Source organism: Nansenia antarctica, assembly GCF_963989245.1.
Source record: "Nansenia antarctica genome assembly, chromosome: 1".
NCBI lineage: Eukaryota > Metazoa > Chordata > Actinopteri > Argentiniformes > Microstomatidae > Nansenia > Nansenia antarctica.
Window position 1 is genome coordinate 36,315,429 of NC_137674.1, and position 19,178 is coordinate 36,334,606.

The 19,178-nt window shown below is 47.5% G+C and overlaps 1 protein-coding gene across 1 annotated transcript in view; it reads left to right on the plus strand.

Moving 5' to 3' along the window:
• The window catches only part of syne2b (spectrin repeat containing, nuclear envelope 2b), a gene marked incomplete at its 5' end in the record, with an annotated part of 186,906 nt that overhangs the window by 91,140 nt on the left and 76,588 nt on the right, over positions 1-19,178 (plus strand). Inside the window, 12 exon segments of the mRNA XM_080522419.1 lie at positions 60-245; positions 548-661; positions 1,067-2,695; positions 2,969-3,106; positions 5,904-6,005; positions 6,737-6,841; positions 8,324-9,067; positions 10,844-11,026; positions 13,937-14,206; positions 16,675-16,794; positions 17,198-17,313; positions 18,615-18,741. Of these exon segments, the coding sequence (XP_080378545.1) occupies positions 60-245; positions 548-661; positions 1,067-2,695; positions 2,969-3,106; positions 5,904-6,005; positions 6,737-6,841; positions 8,324-9,067; positions 10,844-11,026; positions 13,937-14,206; positions 16,675-16,794; positions 17,198-17,313; positions 18,615-18,741 (3,834 nt within the window).

Genomic DNA, 19,178 nt, shown 5'->3' on the forward strand with positions numbered 1-19,178 from the left:
TGTAAAGAAGAAAGATTAGATTGTTTTTAACGGTGTGTACTCTACATCATTTCTTGTAGCTGGTGCTGGACGACTCGGAGCAGATCCGGACCACCCTGCAGGGCTTTGTGTCGGTGCTGAAGGAGATCGGGCCGGTGTGTGACGTCACGGGGCTGCAGGAGCAGCTGAGCGAGGCGGACCGCTGCGTCACCGCCGTGCAGCAGAGCTTCGTAGCACCGCTGTCCCAGCTGGAGCACGCCGCCGCCGTGAGTCCACCTGACCCTGCTTCTCCTCTCCTTTCTCTCTGTCTGTCTCTCTCTCTCTCTCTCTCTCTCTGTCTCTCTCTCTCTCCAACTCTCTCTCTCTCTCTCTCTCTCTCTCGGAATTGCTCAAAATAGTGAAAATACCACCGCTCATCCGCGATCAGACTTTGCTGAGGTGCTGGAACTGAAGAGTATCAATAGAGTGCAAAACAGCATCCGCACACACTCAAATCTGTGCAAAAAACTAAACCTACTTTATTGCACTTTCTCTCTGAATTGCTAAAAGTGTTCCTCTGGTTGTCTAGGAGGTGGATGCCATTGAGACAGAGGTGAAGACTATGGAGAAGGACGTGGCTGAGCTCAGGCCGCTGCTAGCGACCCCAGGGGCGCTGCCCAGCCCCAGAGAGGACAGCCTGAAGGTGAGCCGAGCGACAGGATATCCTGTCAGACTTAACTCTGAATTTACCATTTAGCAGACTTACTTACTTAATTACAGGGACAGTCTCCCTGGAGTAACTGAGGGCTAAGTGCCATACTCAAGGACACAGTGGTGGTGTTCCCAGGTCTTACTCAAGGACACAGTAGTGGTGGTGTTCCCAGGTCTTACTCAAGGACACACTAGTGGTGGTGTTCCCAGGTATTACTCAAGGACACACTAGTGGTGGTTTTCCCAGATGGGGTTTAAACTCAGAACCTTCCGATCACCAGTCCAACTCACTATCCACTAGACCACCACTACCTCTGGTCTCCTCCTGACATTACCAGATCACCAGCCAAGTCACTGTGTCTCTGTGTGTGTGTGTGTGTGTGTGTGTGTCCCGTAGGTGGTTATGGACAGGATCCAGACTATGAACGCGACCATAGCGGAGATCCAGAGCTGTACGCCGGGCCTGTGCTTGCCGGAGAAGGCCGAGGAGACCCTCACCGTCTTCAGCAGGGTGGAGCAGCTACAACAGAACCTGGTGAAGCTGGAGCAGATGATTCCGGAACAATTTAAACAAAAGACCAAAAACCCTCCACAAACTTCTCCACCTGGGAAGGTTGTTGCTGCCAGCCCAACTGTACCCACCCCTCCCCCAAAGAAGTCCCCTGTATCCAGCCCCACTGTACCCACCCCTCCCACAAAGAAGACTCCCGAACCCAGCCCAACTCTGCCCGCCCCTCCCCCAAAGAAGTCCCCTGCTGCCAGCCCAACTCTGCCCGCCCCTCCCCCAAAGAAGACCCCTGAACCAAGCCCAACTCTGCCCACCCCTCCCCCAAAGAAATCCCCTGCATCCAGCCCAACCGTAGCCACCCCTCCAACTCTGCCCACCCCTCCCCTACAGAAGACCCCTGAACCCAGCCCAACTCTGCCCACCCCTCCCCCAAAGAAAACTCCTGAACCAAGCCCAACTGTACCCACCCCACCAACTCTACCAACCCCTCCCCCAAAGAAAACTCCCGAACCAAGCACAACTCTGCCCACCCCTCCCCCAAAGAAGACTCCCGAACCAAGCCCAACTCTGCCCACCCCTCCCCCAAAGAAATCCCCTGAACCCAGCCCAACCATAGCCACCACTCCCCCAAAGAAGACTCCCGAACCAAGCCCAGCTCTGCCCACCCCTCCCCCAAAGAGGTCCTCTATACCAACCCCTCCCCCAATGAAGACCCCCGAACCAAGCCCAACTCTGCCCACCCCTCCCCCAAAGAAATCCCCTGAACCCAGCCCAACCATAGCCACCACTCCCCCAAAGAAGACTCCCGAACCAAGCCCAGCTCTGCCCACCCCTCCCCCAAAGAGGTCCTCTATACCAACCCCTCCCCCAATGAAGACCCCCGAACCAAGCCCAACTCTGCCCACCCCTCCCCCAAAGAAATCCCCTGAACCCAGCCCAACCATAGCCACCACTCCCCCAAAGAAGACTCCCGAACCAAGCCCAGCTCTGCCCACCCCTCCCCCAAAGAGGTCCTCTATACCAACCCCTCCCCCAATGAAGACCCCTGAACCAAGCCCAACTCTGCCCACCCCTCCCCCAAAGAAAACTCCCGAACCAAGCCCAACTCTGCCCACCCCTCCCCCAAAGAAATCCCCTGAACCCAGCCCAACCATAGCCACCACTCCCCCAAAGAAGACTCCCGAACCAAGCCCAGCTCTGCCCACCCCACCCCCAAAGAGGTCCTCTATACCAACCCCTCCCCCAATGAAGACCCCTGAACCAAGCCCAACTCTGCCCACCCCTCCCCCAAAGAAGTCCTCTATACCCACCCCTCCCCCGAAGAAGTCCTCTATACCCACCCCTCCCCCAAAGAGGTCCCCTGCTGCCCCTAGCTCAACTCCTCCTTCACCAAAGAAGTCCCCTTCACCCAGCTCACCTCTATCCACGACGACCACCCCAAAGAAGTCGCCTGCCCCCAGCCCAACTCTCCCCACGCGTCCATCAGTGAAGGTCTCAGCGCCCACCCGTCAAGTCAAGGTGAGGGACTCCTAAATATTTTCAAGGCAAGGGACTTTCCATGAAGTCAAGTCTTAAATATCTTAAATATTTTCAAGGCAAGGGACTCAGATTAAGACTGTGTTATTAATGTTTTATCTTTTTATTTCTTACATTTGTTTCTCTTCTTTTATTATTCATTTTATGCTTATATGTTTTTATCCTGTTGTAAAGCACTTTCAGCTGCATTTCTTGTATGAAAGGTGCTATATAAATAAAGCTTTACTTACTTACTTACTTACTTACTTACTTCAGGAGAAGAGTGCAGAGCAGGGCCGGATCCAGATAGCCCACGTGGAGGAGGACGTGCTGAGCAAGTCTGGAGCCTCCCTGCAGACCGTGGAGGAGTCCACGCCTGAACAGAGGCTCACCTGGGGGAGTGGGAAGCTCAAGGTAAGGACCAGGGGACCTCCCCTCCTCCGCCTGTCACCAGTGTAGTGTGTGTGTGTGTGCTGTCTCAGGTAGTGTGTGTGTGTGTGTGTGTGTGTGTGTGCTGTCTCAGGTAATGTGTGTGTGTATGTGTGTGTGTGTGTGTGTGTGTGTGCTGTCTCAACTGTAGTGTTTCCCACCTGTGTGACTACATGTCTCCCATAGCCTATCCCATCTAACCCTAGCTTAAGAGCTTTAACCCCAACTCACCTGATCTTAAACCCCCCGCTCACCTGCCACCTGTCTCACCTGTGACACCTGTCTCACCTCATTCCTCTGTGTCACCGTGACAACAAGCGAGACTACCTTGAACATGACTGGTGCTCTCTGAATGAGACGGACAATTTTCATAACCAATGAGACTGATCAGAGGCAGACAGGTGTGGGTGGAGGAGGTGTATGTGTAGACGTTGTGCATCGTTAGTGTCACTGCTCACTATTATGGTACATCTGTGTCACGTTCTAATGGTTTGGTCCTCGTGTCGGGATCTGATGTAATGATCGGACTTTTCTTTCAAAAAATGAATGACTGAATACATTTCCGCGTTGTTGAAAATCGCTAGTCAACTAACACAGCTTGTTTTGTGAGCCTGCTAACAATGTAAAGTAGTGTTATAGTTAACTAGGTAGCAGTGGGGATTACTCACCTAATCTATTGGGTTGTAGTATTTTGGCTTGACTAGCGAGTTTGTGTTGTGATTCTCAACAACGTTGAAACGTAGTTCCGTGTTTCGAAAGAAAAGTCTCAACATTTTTATTGGTTGCCGACATGCGGACCAAGTGATCAGTCTGTGACATTTGTAACGCTTTTGTTGTTCAGTTCATAATGTCCCGTAGGGCTGACTGCAGTGTTGAAATGTTAACATTAACTTGCTTGCCCATCATAGCATGCTCTTCTTAACAAGTTTGTTTTTGTACTATTTTTTTTTGTCTTTTTTAGAAGATCACCTCACACTTACTTAAGGGAAGGGGCGTGCCTTTTTCAAAGACAAAACAAGTACCTAAGAAGTGACATCATCATTTCCATTTTGGATATTTATTTTAAATAGTAGGGAATATAGGTTAAGGGATATAAAGCTTTATACAATAGGGGGGATAGTGGTTATTACAATAAGGGGGAAAAAGAGTTTCACAATATAGATACTGTACATATATTATACATGTAGATATAAACTACATACATATACATTATACACTTTCCAGAGATTGTAGGCACATACTGTATTTTCCATGCAATTAGTTTACTAGCTTTACTGAAATATTCTTCAAGTCGTTGACCCTCAACCTGTAAAAAAAAAAAAAAAAAAAAAAAGTGGGCATTAATTGAAATACATAAATCAATATGACAAGACAAGTTATTAGAGATGGAAAACGATTTGTTTGATTGATTTATAGATTGTAGACTTTCAGGTTAGATTACTCGACGTTAAGGACAGGTTGAGGATGAATTATGATCTGTATGTGGATGACACTGTAGGGCAGCAGGACAGGTAACACACAGGGAGATAGGTGAGTCCCTCCCCCCTCCTCCCCCCACTACATTGGAGTCCAACGCATCACATGAGCTACAGTTAAGCCGCCGGTCAGCCACTGTCAGTAAGTGAGTAAAATCTCTCCAAACAAGCGTCCATTCCTACAGTCACTGTTCAATGTACCTCAGGCAATTTACACAACTAAAGCATGCATGCCTCCCTGCTTATAGACGAGTAGCGCTGCTACTAGTGCTTCTAGTGCTTCTAGGCTCTTTATCCTATCTGATTCATTTGTAAGTTCTCTTCCTTTGTTAGCGTGCTGCCTTTATCATACTGCTGTGTTAGAACGTGTTTCTTGTTTCTAATTGTGCACGTTATGCACGTTGTTCCAGTCATTCAGCATGTGTTCTTGACTTGGTGCAGCAGGACTCCAGGGAGGAATCTCTTCTGTCTGAGGAGACAGAGAAGGAGGAGGTGGAGGAAGAGGAAGAGGAGGAGGACGAGATCGGGGGAGCAAGCTCTCTTTTCTGGCTCTGGCTGGCTCTCACGGGCAGAGGTCCAGAGGTAAAGAAGGAGGCCTGGTGCCAGACTATCCCACCCTGCACTGCTGCTGGGCTCTCTGACCTCACTTCCCCCGGGGCTTCCTGTGACATGCTCCTGGGTCACTGTGTCCTGCTGTTTTCTCACAGCTCTGGGATACTGGATCCAGCTCTCCCTCCTCCTCCTCTCTCTCCTACTCTGAGCAGTGCTGGGATACTGTTCTCCTTCCTTCTCCTCTCTCTTACACTCCTCATCCTTCTCCTCCTGGCTATCTGTCCACTGTGCTTGTCTTGCGTTCATACCTTCTTTAAGGTTCTTCACATTTTTCAAACATAATTTTTTTATTATTCGGAATAAAGCCGTTCAAGGCATATTCTCTCTCTCTCTTTTTTTCTTCTCAACTCTTAATGTTACTTTCTTGCGGCAGGTAATCGTACAATCCTGTTCTCTCTTCAGCTCAGCTCTACAATTGTGGGATTTTCAGGCTTGTACTCTGTTACTCCTCTAGGGGGCAGTGTGGAACAATATTTGGGAAATTCTGAACGGGTTCACCCATATGGGTGAATATTCATGGGCGTATCGGACCTATAGGTTTACAGGTGAACCAGTTTAGTTCTGAAACTCCAAAAGTAACTTTGTGACAGTATTTCCCAAATAATATTCCATATTGTTTCTCATTAAAAAAACTTGTCATCGTCCTCATCATCATCATCTTCATCATTGTGACTGCCTCTTTGCTGCTGTCCCAGGATCCTGAGGGCGTCCCAGGAGATGCTGGAGCGGCAGGGGGATCCCTGGAGAGTCTGGACCTGCCTGGACGGACTGGACCTCCAACTGACCAACACACCACGGTACCAGAACCCTCTCTAGATTACCAGAACCCTCTAGATTACCAGAACCCTCTAGATTACTGTCTAGATTACCAGAACCCTCTAGATTACTGTCTAGATTACCAGAACCCTCTCTAGATTACTGTCACACCACAGTACCAGAACATTCCCTAGATTACTAGATTACTGTCCAGCCATGCTCCTAACATGCACTGTATGATATAACAAACACATACATCATAACACGTGACACAGTCTGATCATTTGGTCCGCATGTCGGCAACCAATCAAAATGTGTTTCAACGTTGTTGAGAATCACAACAGAAACTCGCTAGTCGAGCCAAAATACTGCAACAACGTAATGGATTGGGTGAGTAATCCCCCACTGCTACCTAGTTAACTAGAACACTACTTTACATTGTTAGCAGGCTCACAAAACAAGCTGTGTTAGTTGACTAGCGACGTGTGTCATTGATTTTCAACAACGAGGAAATGTATTCACATTTTTAGAAAGAAGAGTCCGATCATTACATTGGATCCCGACATGAGGACCAAATGATCAGACTGTGTCACATGATAGATGTTATGTACATGTATAGTATAATGTAACCAGTTTAACATCTATAACAATAATATTGTATAATTGAGCTAGTGAATAACTGCAATTTCTCGTGGATATTAACACTGTATTAATGAATTAATGTTTCTCTGAGCAGTCAATCTTTATGTTAACGTTCCTCATGTTCCTCCAGGATGTAGCGGGCCCCCCCCCCGCCCCCGCCACCAGCGCGCCCCCCCCCGAAGCTTTATCTAAACCCGTGGGCACAGTCAGAACCCAGTCTCTGCCCCCCAGCCTGGTAAACACACAAACGCACTCTGTCAAATCAATCCCCAAACCCCCCTCCCCGTCCCAGCAGAAATGTGTAGTCTCCTAGAACTAGACATACTAGATCTGTAAGGTCCCAGATTCAGACAACTTTATTGATCCCACTGGGGGCAGATCTAGACCTACTAGATGTTTGGTGTCCTAGATCTACACCTACTAGATCTGTAAGGTCCTAGATCTAGACCTACTAGAGTAGAAATCCCCCCTGTTAGATGTCTGTCCTCTTGTCCTTCAGTGCATTTACATGGCAGGTGATTCCAGGTATGATTATCCAGGTATATGAATACTGCAGGTGGATTCTCACAGATTTGCAGTTACACTAATGAGTATTAACATTCTGTTTACATTGGAGAATTATGAATTCCATAAATATTTTATTTTTATGTTTACAATGATGAGGGACAACTGGGAGACTGTTGGGTTAGCATCTCTCCCTTGATGTGTCTTGATTATTTGGGAGAACAGTAAGCTATCGTATGTGGTTCATGTCTAGTTACTGAGAGCTGACAAGAGCACTTAATATATAACATTAATATATGACAAGTGATATATTTGGCAAAGTAAGGTTGAAGCCAAGTCTCTCTCACTGGGAGAATAGACAGGTATTCTGATGGTATGTGGGGTGGTGGTGGTGTTTTTTTTGTTTTTTTGTTTTTTTAAAGGATACAGTATGTTACATTGCATGGGTCCTTCTCTTGTTTGATGGTTTTCCCAAAAATATATATTGATTATTGATGCATTGATTTATCCTTTTAGACTTTCCATACAACCGTATTATTATTGGTTATTTCACTTTGTGAATCATGTTTTATAATGTTAATAGTGCCAATTTGATAAGACATTACTGACTGGGAAAAGAAGTGACACTACTAAGAAATGTGTTCAACTTTTCATTGTTGACCCTTTTCTGGGTGTTCTTAGCTTGTTTGACAATAATCTCGTAGCTGTAATATGCAACTGCTCATCTGTTTATTGTTGTATGTGCTTGCTTACACACGTGTGTATTGTATTTCAAAAAAAGTTGCAGGTTATGATCGCTTTGCATAATATGCTGTTTACATGACATATTGTTCCATCACTGCCTGGAAGCAGGATGGGATGGAGGAACTAGACAACCCTCGCTTGGAGTCAGGATTTATTTCCATTTATACTTTTAGATATATAAAATATGGAAAGAAGGTTTTAGAGTAAAGTATATACTACCAAGATGACTGTTGGCCATGAAAATGCACTGATTGAAATTAACTGACATAATAATAATAATAACATAGTCGTTAGTCTGTAATACTTTGCATGTTACTCTACTACTGTAGTTTGTCCTTTTCTTCCTTGCCTTGTTGTGAACAAAAAAAGACACCCGCTCCTTTTGTGGCAAAGACTACAGAAAAAAGAGAAATAAATCCACCCAAAAAATGATCCACCCCCCTTCTCCGTCTCTCTCTTTCTGTGTCAGGATCACATGGGACAGAGGGGTCTTGCATGGAGGGGGGGTGATGACAGCCACCCTGAGGGGCGGAAGACACACACCAGAGACGCACACACCACCACACACACACTCTCCCGCAGCTCTCCCACTCCACATGCCCCCACTGAGGACACACACTCACACGCACTTCCTGAGGTCACCACAGACACTCCAGCCACCTCACTACTTCCTGTCCCTTGGATGTTAGACGGTGGTGGCCTCAGGCTCACTGAGGCGGTTCGGGGTCTGGGCCTAGTTCTGGTCGCTCCAAAGAGGAGAAAGAGGCCCACAGAGCCCCATAGGGCCGTGCCCGTCACAGAACCACCTCGGTTTGGGTCCACCTCAGGCCTCAGGCTCTCCGAGGCGGTACAGGGCCTGGTTCTGGTCGACCCAGAGGGACAGAGGCCCACAGAGCCCCACAGGGCTGTACCCAGCACAGAACCACCTCAGTCTGGGTCCATCACCACACACTCCCAGCTTCTAGAGATGACCACCATCTTGGTCTCCGCCACACAGACACACACACCATCTGATCTCACGACTGACATAGCAGCACCGCTACAACCTGGGGCCTACACCCCTCTTGTACACCTTGAGGACGACCGCCCCCTCACCCCCCCCACCACCCTCCTCCAGGGTGTCGTCAGCATACACAGTACCCCTCAGAGCACACTCAGACCCCCCCAAGAAGAAGACACGGAGGCTGGGCCCCCCCCACCCACAGCCACCCTGGTAAGCACCACCAGACCAGACCCGCTCCAGTATGATCCATCCCTGCCCCCCCACCACACCACCTCCACACTGCACAAGCCTCCTTAACCCCCCTCTAACCCCCCCCCCCCCCCCCCACGCACCCCCTGAGTGGGGCACCAGGTGCACATAATGAGTGGGTCTGTTGAAATGATGTCACAAAGTAGGGTTGCAACATATTCCCGTAAGTTTGGGAAACTATCCGATCATTTCCAAAGTTTCCATATGGGTTTCAATTGGAAATGTTGGAAATTATCGGAATGTTTCCCAAACTTATGGGAATGTTGCAACCCTGGTCACAAGTTTACACATTAATGGAATGGGTTGATAGTAATACTGTCGATACTCACCTGTTGACTCGAGTTATTTACATTTTTGGGGTTCACCAGAGATTAACTATCTAGGTCTTTGAACAGTCACACAGTGTGTTTAATTATGGGCTTATTTAGTTAGATATACAGTTACTCATACCAGACTTTTGAATGGTTTGAATAATCCTTGTTGCGTGACGCCTGGGATGTAACATGGTAACTGCATGGTAAGGCAGTAAACAAAGAGTCCAAAAGACGTGCTCAGGGAAGCCGGAATGTGGGTTCAGATGACGTCTTATGGACTACAGAATCATCTTCTGTAGTCCATAAGACGTCATCTGGACGTCCTAGAAAGACGTCATCTGAACCCACATTCCGGCTTCCCTGAAGACGTCTTTTGGACTCTTTGTTTACTGGGAACAAATTACTGGGGTTAACCTCCCTCTGATGTCACAGCCTGTCCTCACACTCTCAGACTGGCTGTGGCAGCAATATTACAACAACAACAACAACAAAAAGCAAGGGGGGTGGTAGCCTAGAGGTTAGAGAGCTTAGGTGGGGGGTGGTAGCCTAGAGGTTAGAGAGGCCGGCTAGCAATCGGAAGGTTTCTAGATCAATCCCCGACTCAGGAGGGAGCTGCATGTGCCCTTGAGCAAGGCACTTAACCCCCTAATTGCTCCAAGGGGCACCAATTATGGCTGACCCTGTGCCTAGAGCAAAAGAAGACCCCAAAATGTGATTGACAAGTTGATTGCATGCAAATAAAACATTATTATTATTATCTATGTGCATTTAAGTTCTCTAATGAGAGAGTGAGACAGAGAAGGAACATATATTCATAGAGAAAGAGTGTAACAAGAGAGGGAAAAAAAGTTAACAAAGCAGCAGATAAACCCAGATAAGAGAGACAGAACGAAAGAAAGCTCCGGAAAATGTGGAAGGACTTGAAAAACTGAAAGAGAGAAAGAAAGACTGAAAGAGAGAAGGGGAAGTGTAGCTTAGTGCTGTAAGCCCCGCCCTGCATGTCTAAGCCCCACCGCCCCTGGCCCAGGTTCATGTGTAGGCATAAACACGTCCCCTGTCACTGGAGCTGCTCTGTGATGCAACCGCGACTTCAGGAAGTGGCTTTGCCCACAGGTGGGTGGGGCCACCGTGGCTGAAAGAAAAACAGAGAGCAAGAGAGGGAGTTACTTATATAAAGATAAAGAGAGAGAAAGAAAAAGAGAGAGAGAGAAGGGGGAGAGATCGTGAGAAGTAGGTCGTTGTTTTCCCAGGTTCAGCTATAGGACAGACACACCTGGAGCCTGGACTGGTTTGTAGTGTTGTTGACTGACTGACAGCTGAGGATAGGTCCCGTACGTCCTGTCCTCCTCCCCCTGTCCTCTGGTCTCCTGTCCCCTTGGGAGTGGTGGGAGAGGTCTCAGTGGGCTCTGTGTCTGTCTCCCAGGCCCCAGGGGATCCCCAGGCCTCGCCTGGGCCCTGCCCCGCGCTGGGGGTGCTCCATGCCTGCCGCGAGCGAGCCACCCAGCTGGAGGTCTGGCTGCAGAGAGCCCAGAACAGCCTGGGGATGCCAGCGGTGTGGGGTGCCGCCATGCAGGACAGCGTCGAGCAGCAGCTTCTCACCTGCCAGGTAAGCACCACCGCAGGACACACACAGCCAGGCAGGCAGGGTGGGGGGTCAAAGTTCACCACTGTGTGTTAGGGGCCTGAGGCTCTGAGGTTTTTACTAGGACGTTTTATAGTAGCGATGATGAATCACAGCTCCCTGGAAATACATTGCCGTGTGTGTGTGTGTGTGTGTGTGTGTGTGTGTATACCTCTTATCTACTTAGCTCTTTTACATGAGAGTATTGATACAGTTGATCTACTTACAGCGGTAAATAGCAGTGTCACATCAAAGGTGTTCACTATAATAGCCTCAGAAGTGAGGTCTTTACTACTAATTCATTGTTTGCATAGCAGGCAGATAAGACAGATCACACGTAATTGTATTGGTTTAAATTAAGTGTCAGCAGTCTGTCTGCCTACGACACTGTGTGACAAAGAGGTCAATTACTTTACTCTTCCTGACAACCTTTATTTTGGTTGTCAGCTGCCTCGTCCAGAGTCCAACAGCACTTCTTAAATCACCGCCGGTGACCAGGGTTCATCAACAGTCGTTTTGTGTCTTTTTTTATTGCTGCTTTTGTCTGCTGTTGCTGCTGCAGATGGGAGAGGTTCACTGGATTCAGTCTTTAGTAAACACTGGCATGGTCGGGTGAAAGAACACAGCTGTCTCCCTGACAGGTAGATGACTTTTTCAAAGGAGGGCTTATGTTGAGCAAACATCCAAAGCCAGCTAGTGTGTTGCCTGTGTTTGTCTTCAGGGCACAGTGTCCCAGTGTCGAGGTGCTGGCCAAGTGATCTAACTGTCCTGGTTTGTCCAGGATGTGACTCATACCTTCTCTTATATCGAGCTATTGAATAATAATTCATAATAATTTAAAAATCTATTTAACTCTAGAAGAGACGTGAGGTGGGATCATTTGACCCTGTGAGTAAAACAAATGTTATATCTTTGCACTCGATCAAATTTCAGGACCCTCCTTTCATGACTTTTCCTAGATATGTGCGTTCTACCACCCAGTATCCTTACATTTTCAAAATCACATCAGGACAAGCTAGTATAAAGGTATTTTGCTCGTTTTTCTGTGTCGGAGACAGGCTAATTTACAAGATGCGCCAACTAGTGGTCGTTGTGTGTAAGTAGCAGCTTTCCACAGTAAAGACTATGATCATTTGACCCCCGAGGCGGCTCTTATAGTAGGTAAACTAGGCACGGCTGTTGTAGTGTTAAACTAAAATATGATCGCTTCACTGACACAACGCCTGGTGTGAGGGAGTTCAACGCGGCTAAACAAAAGACATTTCTTTAGATGAATGAAGTTCCCAACCCCTGATATTGTTATCTTCATTTCCTTCAGGGATTAACCAGGTATTGTAAGCCCTGGATTCTCCACTGACCCTGTGACTGTAATATGACACTTCACCTCCGTTAAAGTTTCAGATGTTAAACCAGGCCCTATAGTGTCAGGTCTTAAACAGGGCCCATATAGCACCACAGATTTGAATGAGCGCTTTGAATGGATAAACAAACACACAAAGCATCTCGTATTCAAACTGACCAGAGCCTTTAGAGAGCTCTGTATGCAGACTTGCTCCGGTACTATAAACGCCCTGTGTATTATGACCTAGATGACTCTCACAGGTGTCTCTTTCATCTGTGGCCTTTCATAAAAACTCCCTGCCCCTCCCCTCAGGGGAAGAGAAGCCTTTCACACTGTAGCTCACCTTGTGTACATCAATCTATGGAAAGTATCAAATTAGCACAATACAGTGTGTGCCTGTATGCTAGGGGTGTAGAGCACAGTGCTGTCCATGTATGGAGACAGCTCTGTATACCCTCCTAGTCTACAAATACGGTTTACAAAAACACTAGAACAGACGTGCCTTTTTTTTACCTACTATAAGAGCCGCCTCGGGGGTCAAATGTCCATAGTCTTTACGATGGGAAGCTGCTTTTTACACACAACGACCACTAGTTGGCGCCGTCTGGTAAATTAGCCTGCCTTCTACACAGAAGAACTGCAAAATAGCTTCATACTAGCTTATCCTGATGTGATTTGTGAAGAATGTAAGGATACCGGGTGTTTAGAACGCACATATCTAGGACAAGTTATGAAAGGAGGGTCCTGAAATGTTATCGAGTGCAAAGATATTTTTAAAAATGGCTGTTCTAGTGTTAATCCCCAGAGAGAGTGTCTCTGTTCAGGGTCACTCTCTGGGGCGGTTAGCGGTTAGCATGTGGAAATGGGATTCTGGTTCACACGCTCTCACAGAGTACATTAGCCCTCCTCTCACACGGGTGCAGGTGTCTCCTAGGTGTGTAGGTGTCTCACGCGGGTGCAGGTTAGGGTTAGGGTGCAGGTGTCTGCAGGTGTGTCAGTCATTAGCTCTCCTCTCACGCGGGTGCAGGTTAGGGTTAGGGTGCAGGTGTGCAGGTGTCTGCAGGTGTCTCAGTCAACATCCTATTGTTGTAGTCTTTCTTCATGACAGTTACGTACTGACTAGAGGCTCTGGTTTGAATAAGGTCTACGATTTTCTCAACCCCCTCTCCATTGTGTGTGTGTGTGTGTGTGTGTTGTGTTTGTCTGTTTGTCTGTTTGTCTGCCTGTCTGCCTGCCTGCCTGCCTACATCCCTGTCTGCCTGTCTGCCTGCTTGCCTGTCTCCCTGCTTGTCTGTCTGTCTGTCTCCCTGCATGCTTGCCTGCCTGTCTGTCTGTCTGCCTGTCTCTCTGCCTGCCTGCCTGCCTGCCTGTCTGTCTGCCTGTCTGTCTGCCTGTCTGTCTGCCTCTCTGCCTGTCTGCCTCTCTGCCTGTCTGCCTGTCTGTCTGCCTGTCTGCCTGTCTGTCTGTCTACCTGCCTACCTCCCTCCCTGCCTGCCTGCCTGCCTGTCTGTCTTTCTGTCCGTCTGTCTGTTTACATGTGACTGTGTGTGCAGGAGATGTTTGTGGAGATAGAGCAGAAGGTGGCCAGTCTGTCAGCCCTGGAGCAGCAGGTCGGTTCTACAGGGTCTCCTCCAGGCTCTCCAGGGGCCCCAGGGGCTCCAGGGGCTCCAGGGGCTGCAGCAGGGGCCAGCCAGGAGGCCGAGGCCCTCTCCTCCAAGCTGGAGCTGCTGAAGACCAGCCTGGTCACCTTCCAACTGCTGCTGCAGGAGAGGCAGAGCGGGGAGCTGACACACACCCACCCCACCCTCCCAGAAAAGGAGCAGGTAGGAGGGCTTTCTACAGCCAGCTTCACACACTCACCACACCCTCCCAGAAGAGGAGCAGGAGGTAGGAGGCCTAGAGGAGGCCTTGTTAAGCCTCATTATGTAATAACTGCACATTATGTAATAAAATCCCAAAATGTAATAAAAAGTCACTTTCAATATGTAATAACACCACATTATGTAATAACCTGCACATTATGTAATAAATTGGCTGAACGCAAAATGTAATAATGTTTGCCTTTGTTAAGCCTCATTATGTAATAACTGCACATTATGTATTAAATCGACTGAACGCAAAATGTAATAACATTTGCCTTATTATGTAATAAATGTATTACATATTGTGCAGGTTATTACAAAATGCGGCGGTTGCACTTTTTTGTAACACAATTGAAAAAATGGAAATGTAATAAATATATTTTACCATGACAATTCTTTAATTCTCCAACATAAAAAAAATCCAGAATTGCATGTTGTGTGCGCTTTTTATAACAATAATGTGATCCCCTGAAGGAATGAGTTATCAGGTCTTCAGAATGTCTCCTAAACAAGCAAATTGCCATTGGGGGCTTCATAACTTGAGAAGAAAGCAACTAAATCAGCATATAAGTGGTCGATAGAAATACTATTTAGTTTCAACACAACATGCAATTCTGGATTTTTTTAATGTTGGAGAATTAAAATGCTTTTCATGGACAAATATATTTATTACATTTCCATTTTTTCAATTGTGTTACAAAAAAGTGCAACCACCGCATTTTGTAATAACCTGCACAATATGTAATACATTTATTACATAATATGGCAAATGTTATTTTACATTTTGCGTTCAGGCGATTTATTACATAATGAGCAGTTATTACATAATGAGGCTTAACAAAGGCAAACGTTATTACATTTTGCGTTCAGGCGATTTATTACATAATGTGCAGGTTATTACATAATGTGGTGTTACCACATATTGAAAGTGACTTTTTATTACATTTTGGAATGTTATTACATGTGCAGTTATGTGCAGTTATTACATAATAAGGCTTAACAGGCCTAGAGCCACACACACTCCCAGAGGGACAGACACACACTCACCACACACTCCCAGAAGAGCACACACACACCCACCACACACTCCCAGAAGAGCAGGAGGTAGGAGTCCTTTATACAGCCAGCTTCACACACTCACCACACACTCCCAGAAGAGCAGACACACGCTCACCACACACTCCCAGAAGAGCAGACACACACTCACCACACCCTCCGGGGGCGGCTGTGTCTCAGGAGGTAGAGCCGGCGTCTAATGATCGCAAGGTTGGCAGATCGGCGTTTCGAGGCCCGGCTTGCCACATGTCGAAGTGTCCTTGGACAAGACACTGAACCCCAAATTGCTCCCAATGAGCTGGCCGGCGCCTTGCATGGTAGCTTGCCACCATTGGTGTGTGAATGTGTGTGTGAATGGGTGAATGAGAGGCCGTTGTAAAGCGCTTTGGATAGAGGCGCTATATAAGTGCAGTCCATTTACCACTCCCAGAAGAGCAGACACACACACTCACCAGTGGAGGAGCAGGAGGCCTTTATACAGCAAGCTTCTCACATAATGTGTCACACACAAAAGAGCACAAAGGATTTATTTTGCTTGTACTCTTTAGTTGTATCCTTGTAATACCTGACGATGTTGCATTTTGGGAATTGTTTGGAACCAAATCATACTAGCTTCACGCTTCGACTGCTCGCCTGCCGGATGAGAGTCGATTGCTGAGGCGATGTCTGCTGAGGCGATGTCGACAGCCAACCAGATGTTGTGTCTCTCACTGTCTTTGTGTGTCGGTTGGGGGCGATTGAATTCGCCCTCCCTGACAACGATTAACGCGCTGGCAGACACAAACAAACATTTGTCACTTGAAGTGAAATGTCAAAGAGAGATAATTGTCAGAATTAGCCCCTCGTAAATGGCTCGATTACTGTGAGGCTTTGAAGTTTTGAAGGGGATGTCAAACTCCGCTGGTGGGTGGAAGTATGACATCAGCCCTGTACACACTAGGGCGCTGTGGTTAGACTGACAGCACTCAGCTTCCCACGGCTGTCAGAACTGCAGAGTCACTCCCCATCTTCCGTCGGAGACTGAAGACCTCCATCTCTTCAGGCTACACCTTAACTGCTCCTCTTGAGACATCTACTACCCCCCAGCACTGTGTCTCCTGAGACACCTGCTTACCCCTATACTGTGTCTCCTAAGATTTCTACTCCCCCCCCATCTTTCTTCTTCTATCACGACGACTGCCAATGGCCCCTGGCCTGAGCTAGATTACTCTTCCTGCTACGACTGGTGGATTGATGATTCACTTGCTTAGTCAAATGTATCGATTAAGTCGCTTTGGAATAATAAAGCGTCTGCTAAATGCCACAAATGTGAATGTAAATTATATGAACTCTGTTTCTTCCTCTCTCTCCCTCTGTTCTCCCTCCGTGTGAAGGTCTCGTCGTCCAGACAGCGCCCCCTGGAGGGCCGGCTGAGGCGCAGCGCCAGTGTTCAGGAGATGCTCTCCTCCTCCAAGAGCAAGCTCATCAGACAGAGCAGCCTGCAGCAGCAGAAGGTAACGAGTTCATTACTTATCTAGAAGTTTGTTTTCAAGTAGAAATTAGATAGTGATGGCCTTGCCTAGTGGATGGTGAGGTGGACTGGTGATCAGAAGGTCATGAGTTCAAGTCCCACCTGGGAACACCACCACTAGTGTGTCCTTGAGAAAGTTACTCCAGGGAGACTGTTCCTGTAATCTCTAATTGCAAGTCACTTTGGATGCTAAATTGTAAAAAAAAAAGTAGAAGAAGAAGTCTTCAGGCAGTACAGTTCTGTGTGCTAGCGTTCCTGGTGTGATGTCTGGGTGTGATGCTCTGCTGTGTTCTGATCATGGTGTGATGCTCTGCTGTGCTCTGGTCTCGACCCCCTGCTGTGCTCTGGTTTCGACCCCCTGCTGTGCTCTGGTCGCGGCCCTCCAGGCATTGGAGCAGGAGCTGAGTGAGCAGCGAGGCCTGACCAAGGCCCTGGCCAGGCAGGGGAGCAGAGTACGCCTCCTCAGCCAGGACCAGGTGGACCCGACCCAGCCAGCCTCACGGTACGAGCCCCTGGGCCCCCACCAGACCCACCAGACCCCTAGACCCTACACCAGACACACCAGACCACTAGACCCTACACCAGACACACCAGACCCCTAGACCCTACACCAGACACACCAGGCCCGTCTGTAACACGTTCTAATGCTTTGGTCCTCATGTCGGGATCCGATGTAATGATCAGACTAACACAGTCGACTAACACCGCTTGTTTTGTGAGCCTGCTAACAATGTAAAGTAGTGTTATAGTTAACTAGGTAGCAGTGGGGGGATTACTCACCCAATCCATTGCGTCGTTGCAGTATTTTGGGCTTGACTAGCGAGTTTGTGTTGTGATTCTCAACGACGTTGAAACGTAGTTCCGTGTTTCAATAGAAAAGTCAGAACTCAAAGTGCTTTGAGTTGCATTTCATGTACGAAAGGCGCTATTTCAATAAAGCTTTACTTACTTACTTACTAACATTTTTGATTGGTTGCCGATATGAGGACCAAAGCATTAGAACGTGTTACATCTGAATACCATCAATGTTTTAAAGCAGATGTTGTTTTAATGGAAGTCCTTGTCATTCTTCTTCTCCGAAATCTTCTTCTAGTTTAAACTGATGATTTCGTTCCCTAATCATGTTCCTCAAAATAGAGGCAGCCAATTACCCCCCAAAACATAGTTCCTGCCTTTGCAACAGATGTGCAGCATGACAGGGGGAAAGTTTAAGTGATTGCGTTGAGCTATTTTTGTCTGTCTGCCGTGGATGTGTGGACTGATTGCTCGGAGGTCCTTCTCCCCTGGGAGAGCAGCAGAGATTTGGTCTTCATGTTTTAATCTACACGTGCGGTCGGTCGCTTCACCGAGCGTAAAACGGCATCGCTATTGTTGAGATAATAGTTTTTTTTTTTTAATTAAGTAACTTTTTTTCTGAGTGTTTGGACTCACTCACTCATTTTTTCTTTTTTTATTGATAGAGACAGTAGAGATTTTTGACAGGAAGGATGGGTGAAAGAGACAGTAGAGATAGAGACAGGAAGGATGGGTGAGAGAGAGAGAGACAGTAGAGATTTTGACAGGAAGGATGGCTGAGAGAGAGAGAGAAGGGATGACATGCAGGATATGTCCGTGGCCGGAATCGAACCGGGAACCTTGCGTTTACATGGTCGACGCTTAACCCGTTACGCCACCTAAGCGCCCCTACAATTGTGTTCTGAGTGGAGGTCTTTCCAGGGCTTCACCCCACCGATACATACAGTAGATCTCTGCTTCCCTCTGATTGGTTATGACAGCCGTGCACCTTGTTTCCTGGCCCTGCAGATCACTTCCTCCTGAGTCTGAAGGCGATGAGGAGGCGGCCATCCAACAGAAGTGGACTCACCTTCACCGCCGTCTGCTGGTCTTGGAGCAAGGCTCACAACAGGCCTCACAGCAAGGCCCCTCTGAGGTACTGGAGACACTGTCACTAGTTAGCACTAGAACACCACATCACCAACTGTCAAAATCTTATTTCAAATTTGACAGTGACAGTGCCTTTTCTACCTTCTATAAGAGCCGCCTCGGGGGTCAAATGACCCTCTTTACAATGCTCAAGCTGCTATTTACACACAACGACCACTAGTTGGCCGCTTGTAAATTGGCCTGCTTCCTACACAGAAAACGGCAAAATAGCTTTATACTATCCTGATGTGATTTTGAAAATGTAAGGATACTGGGTGGTAGAACGCACATATCTAGGAAAAGTCATGAAAGGAGGGTCCTGAAATTTCACAGGGTCAAATGACACCAAAATGTCTTAGTAGCGCACGGCACAGACGTATCGTACGATAGTACCACCTGCTCCTAAACGTCACATGTTTACAAGTGTGGAGAGAGTACATTTTA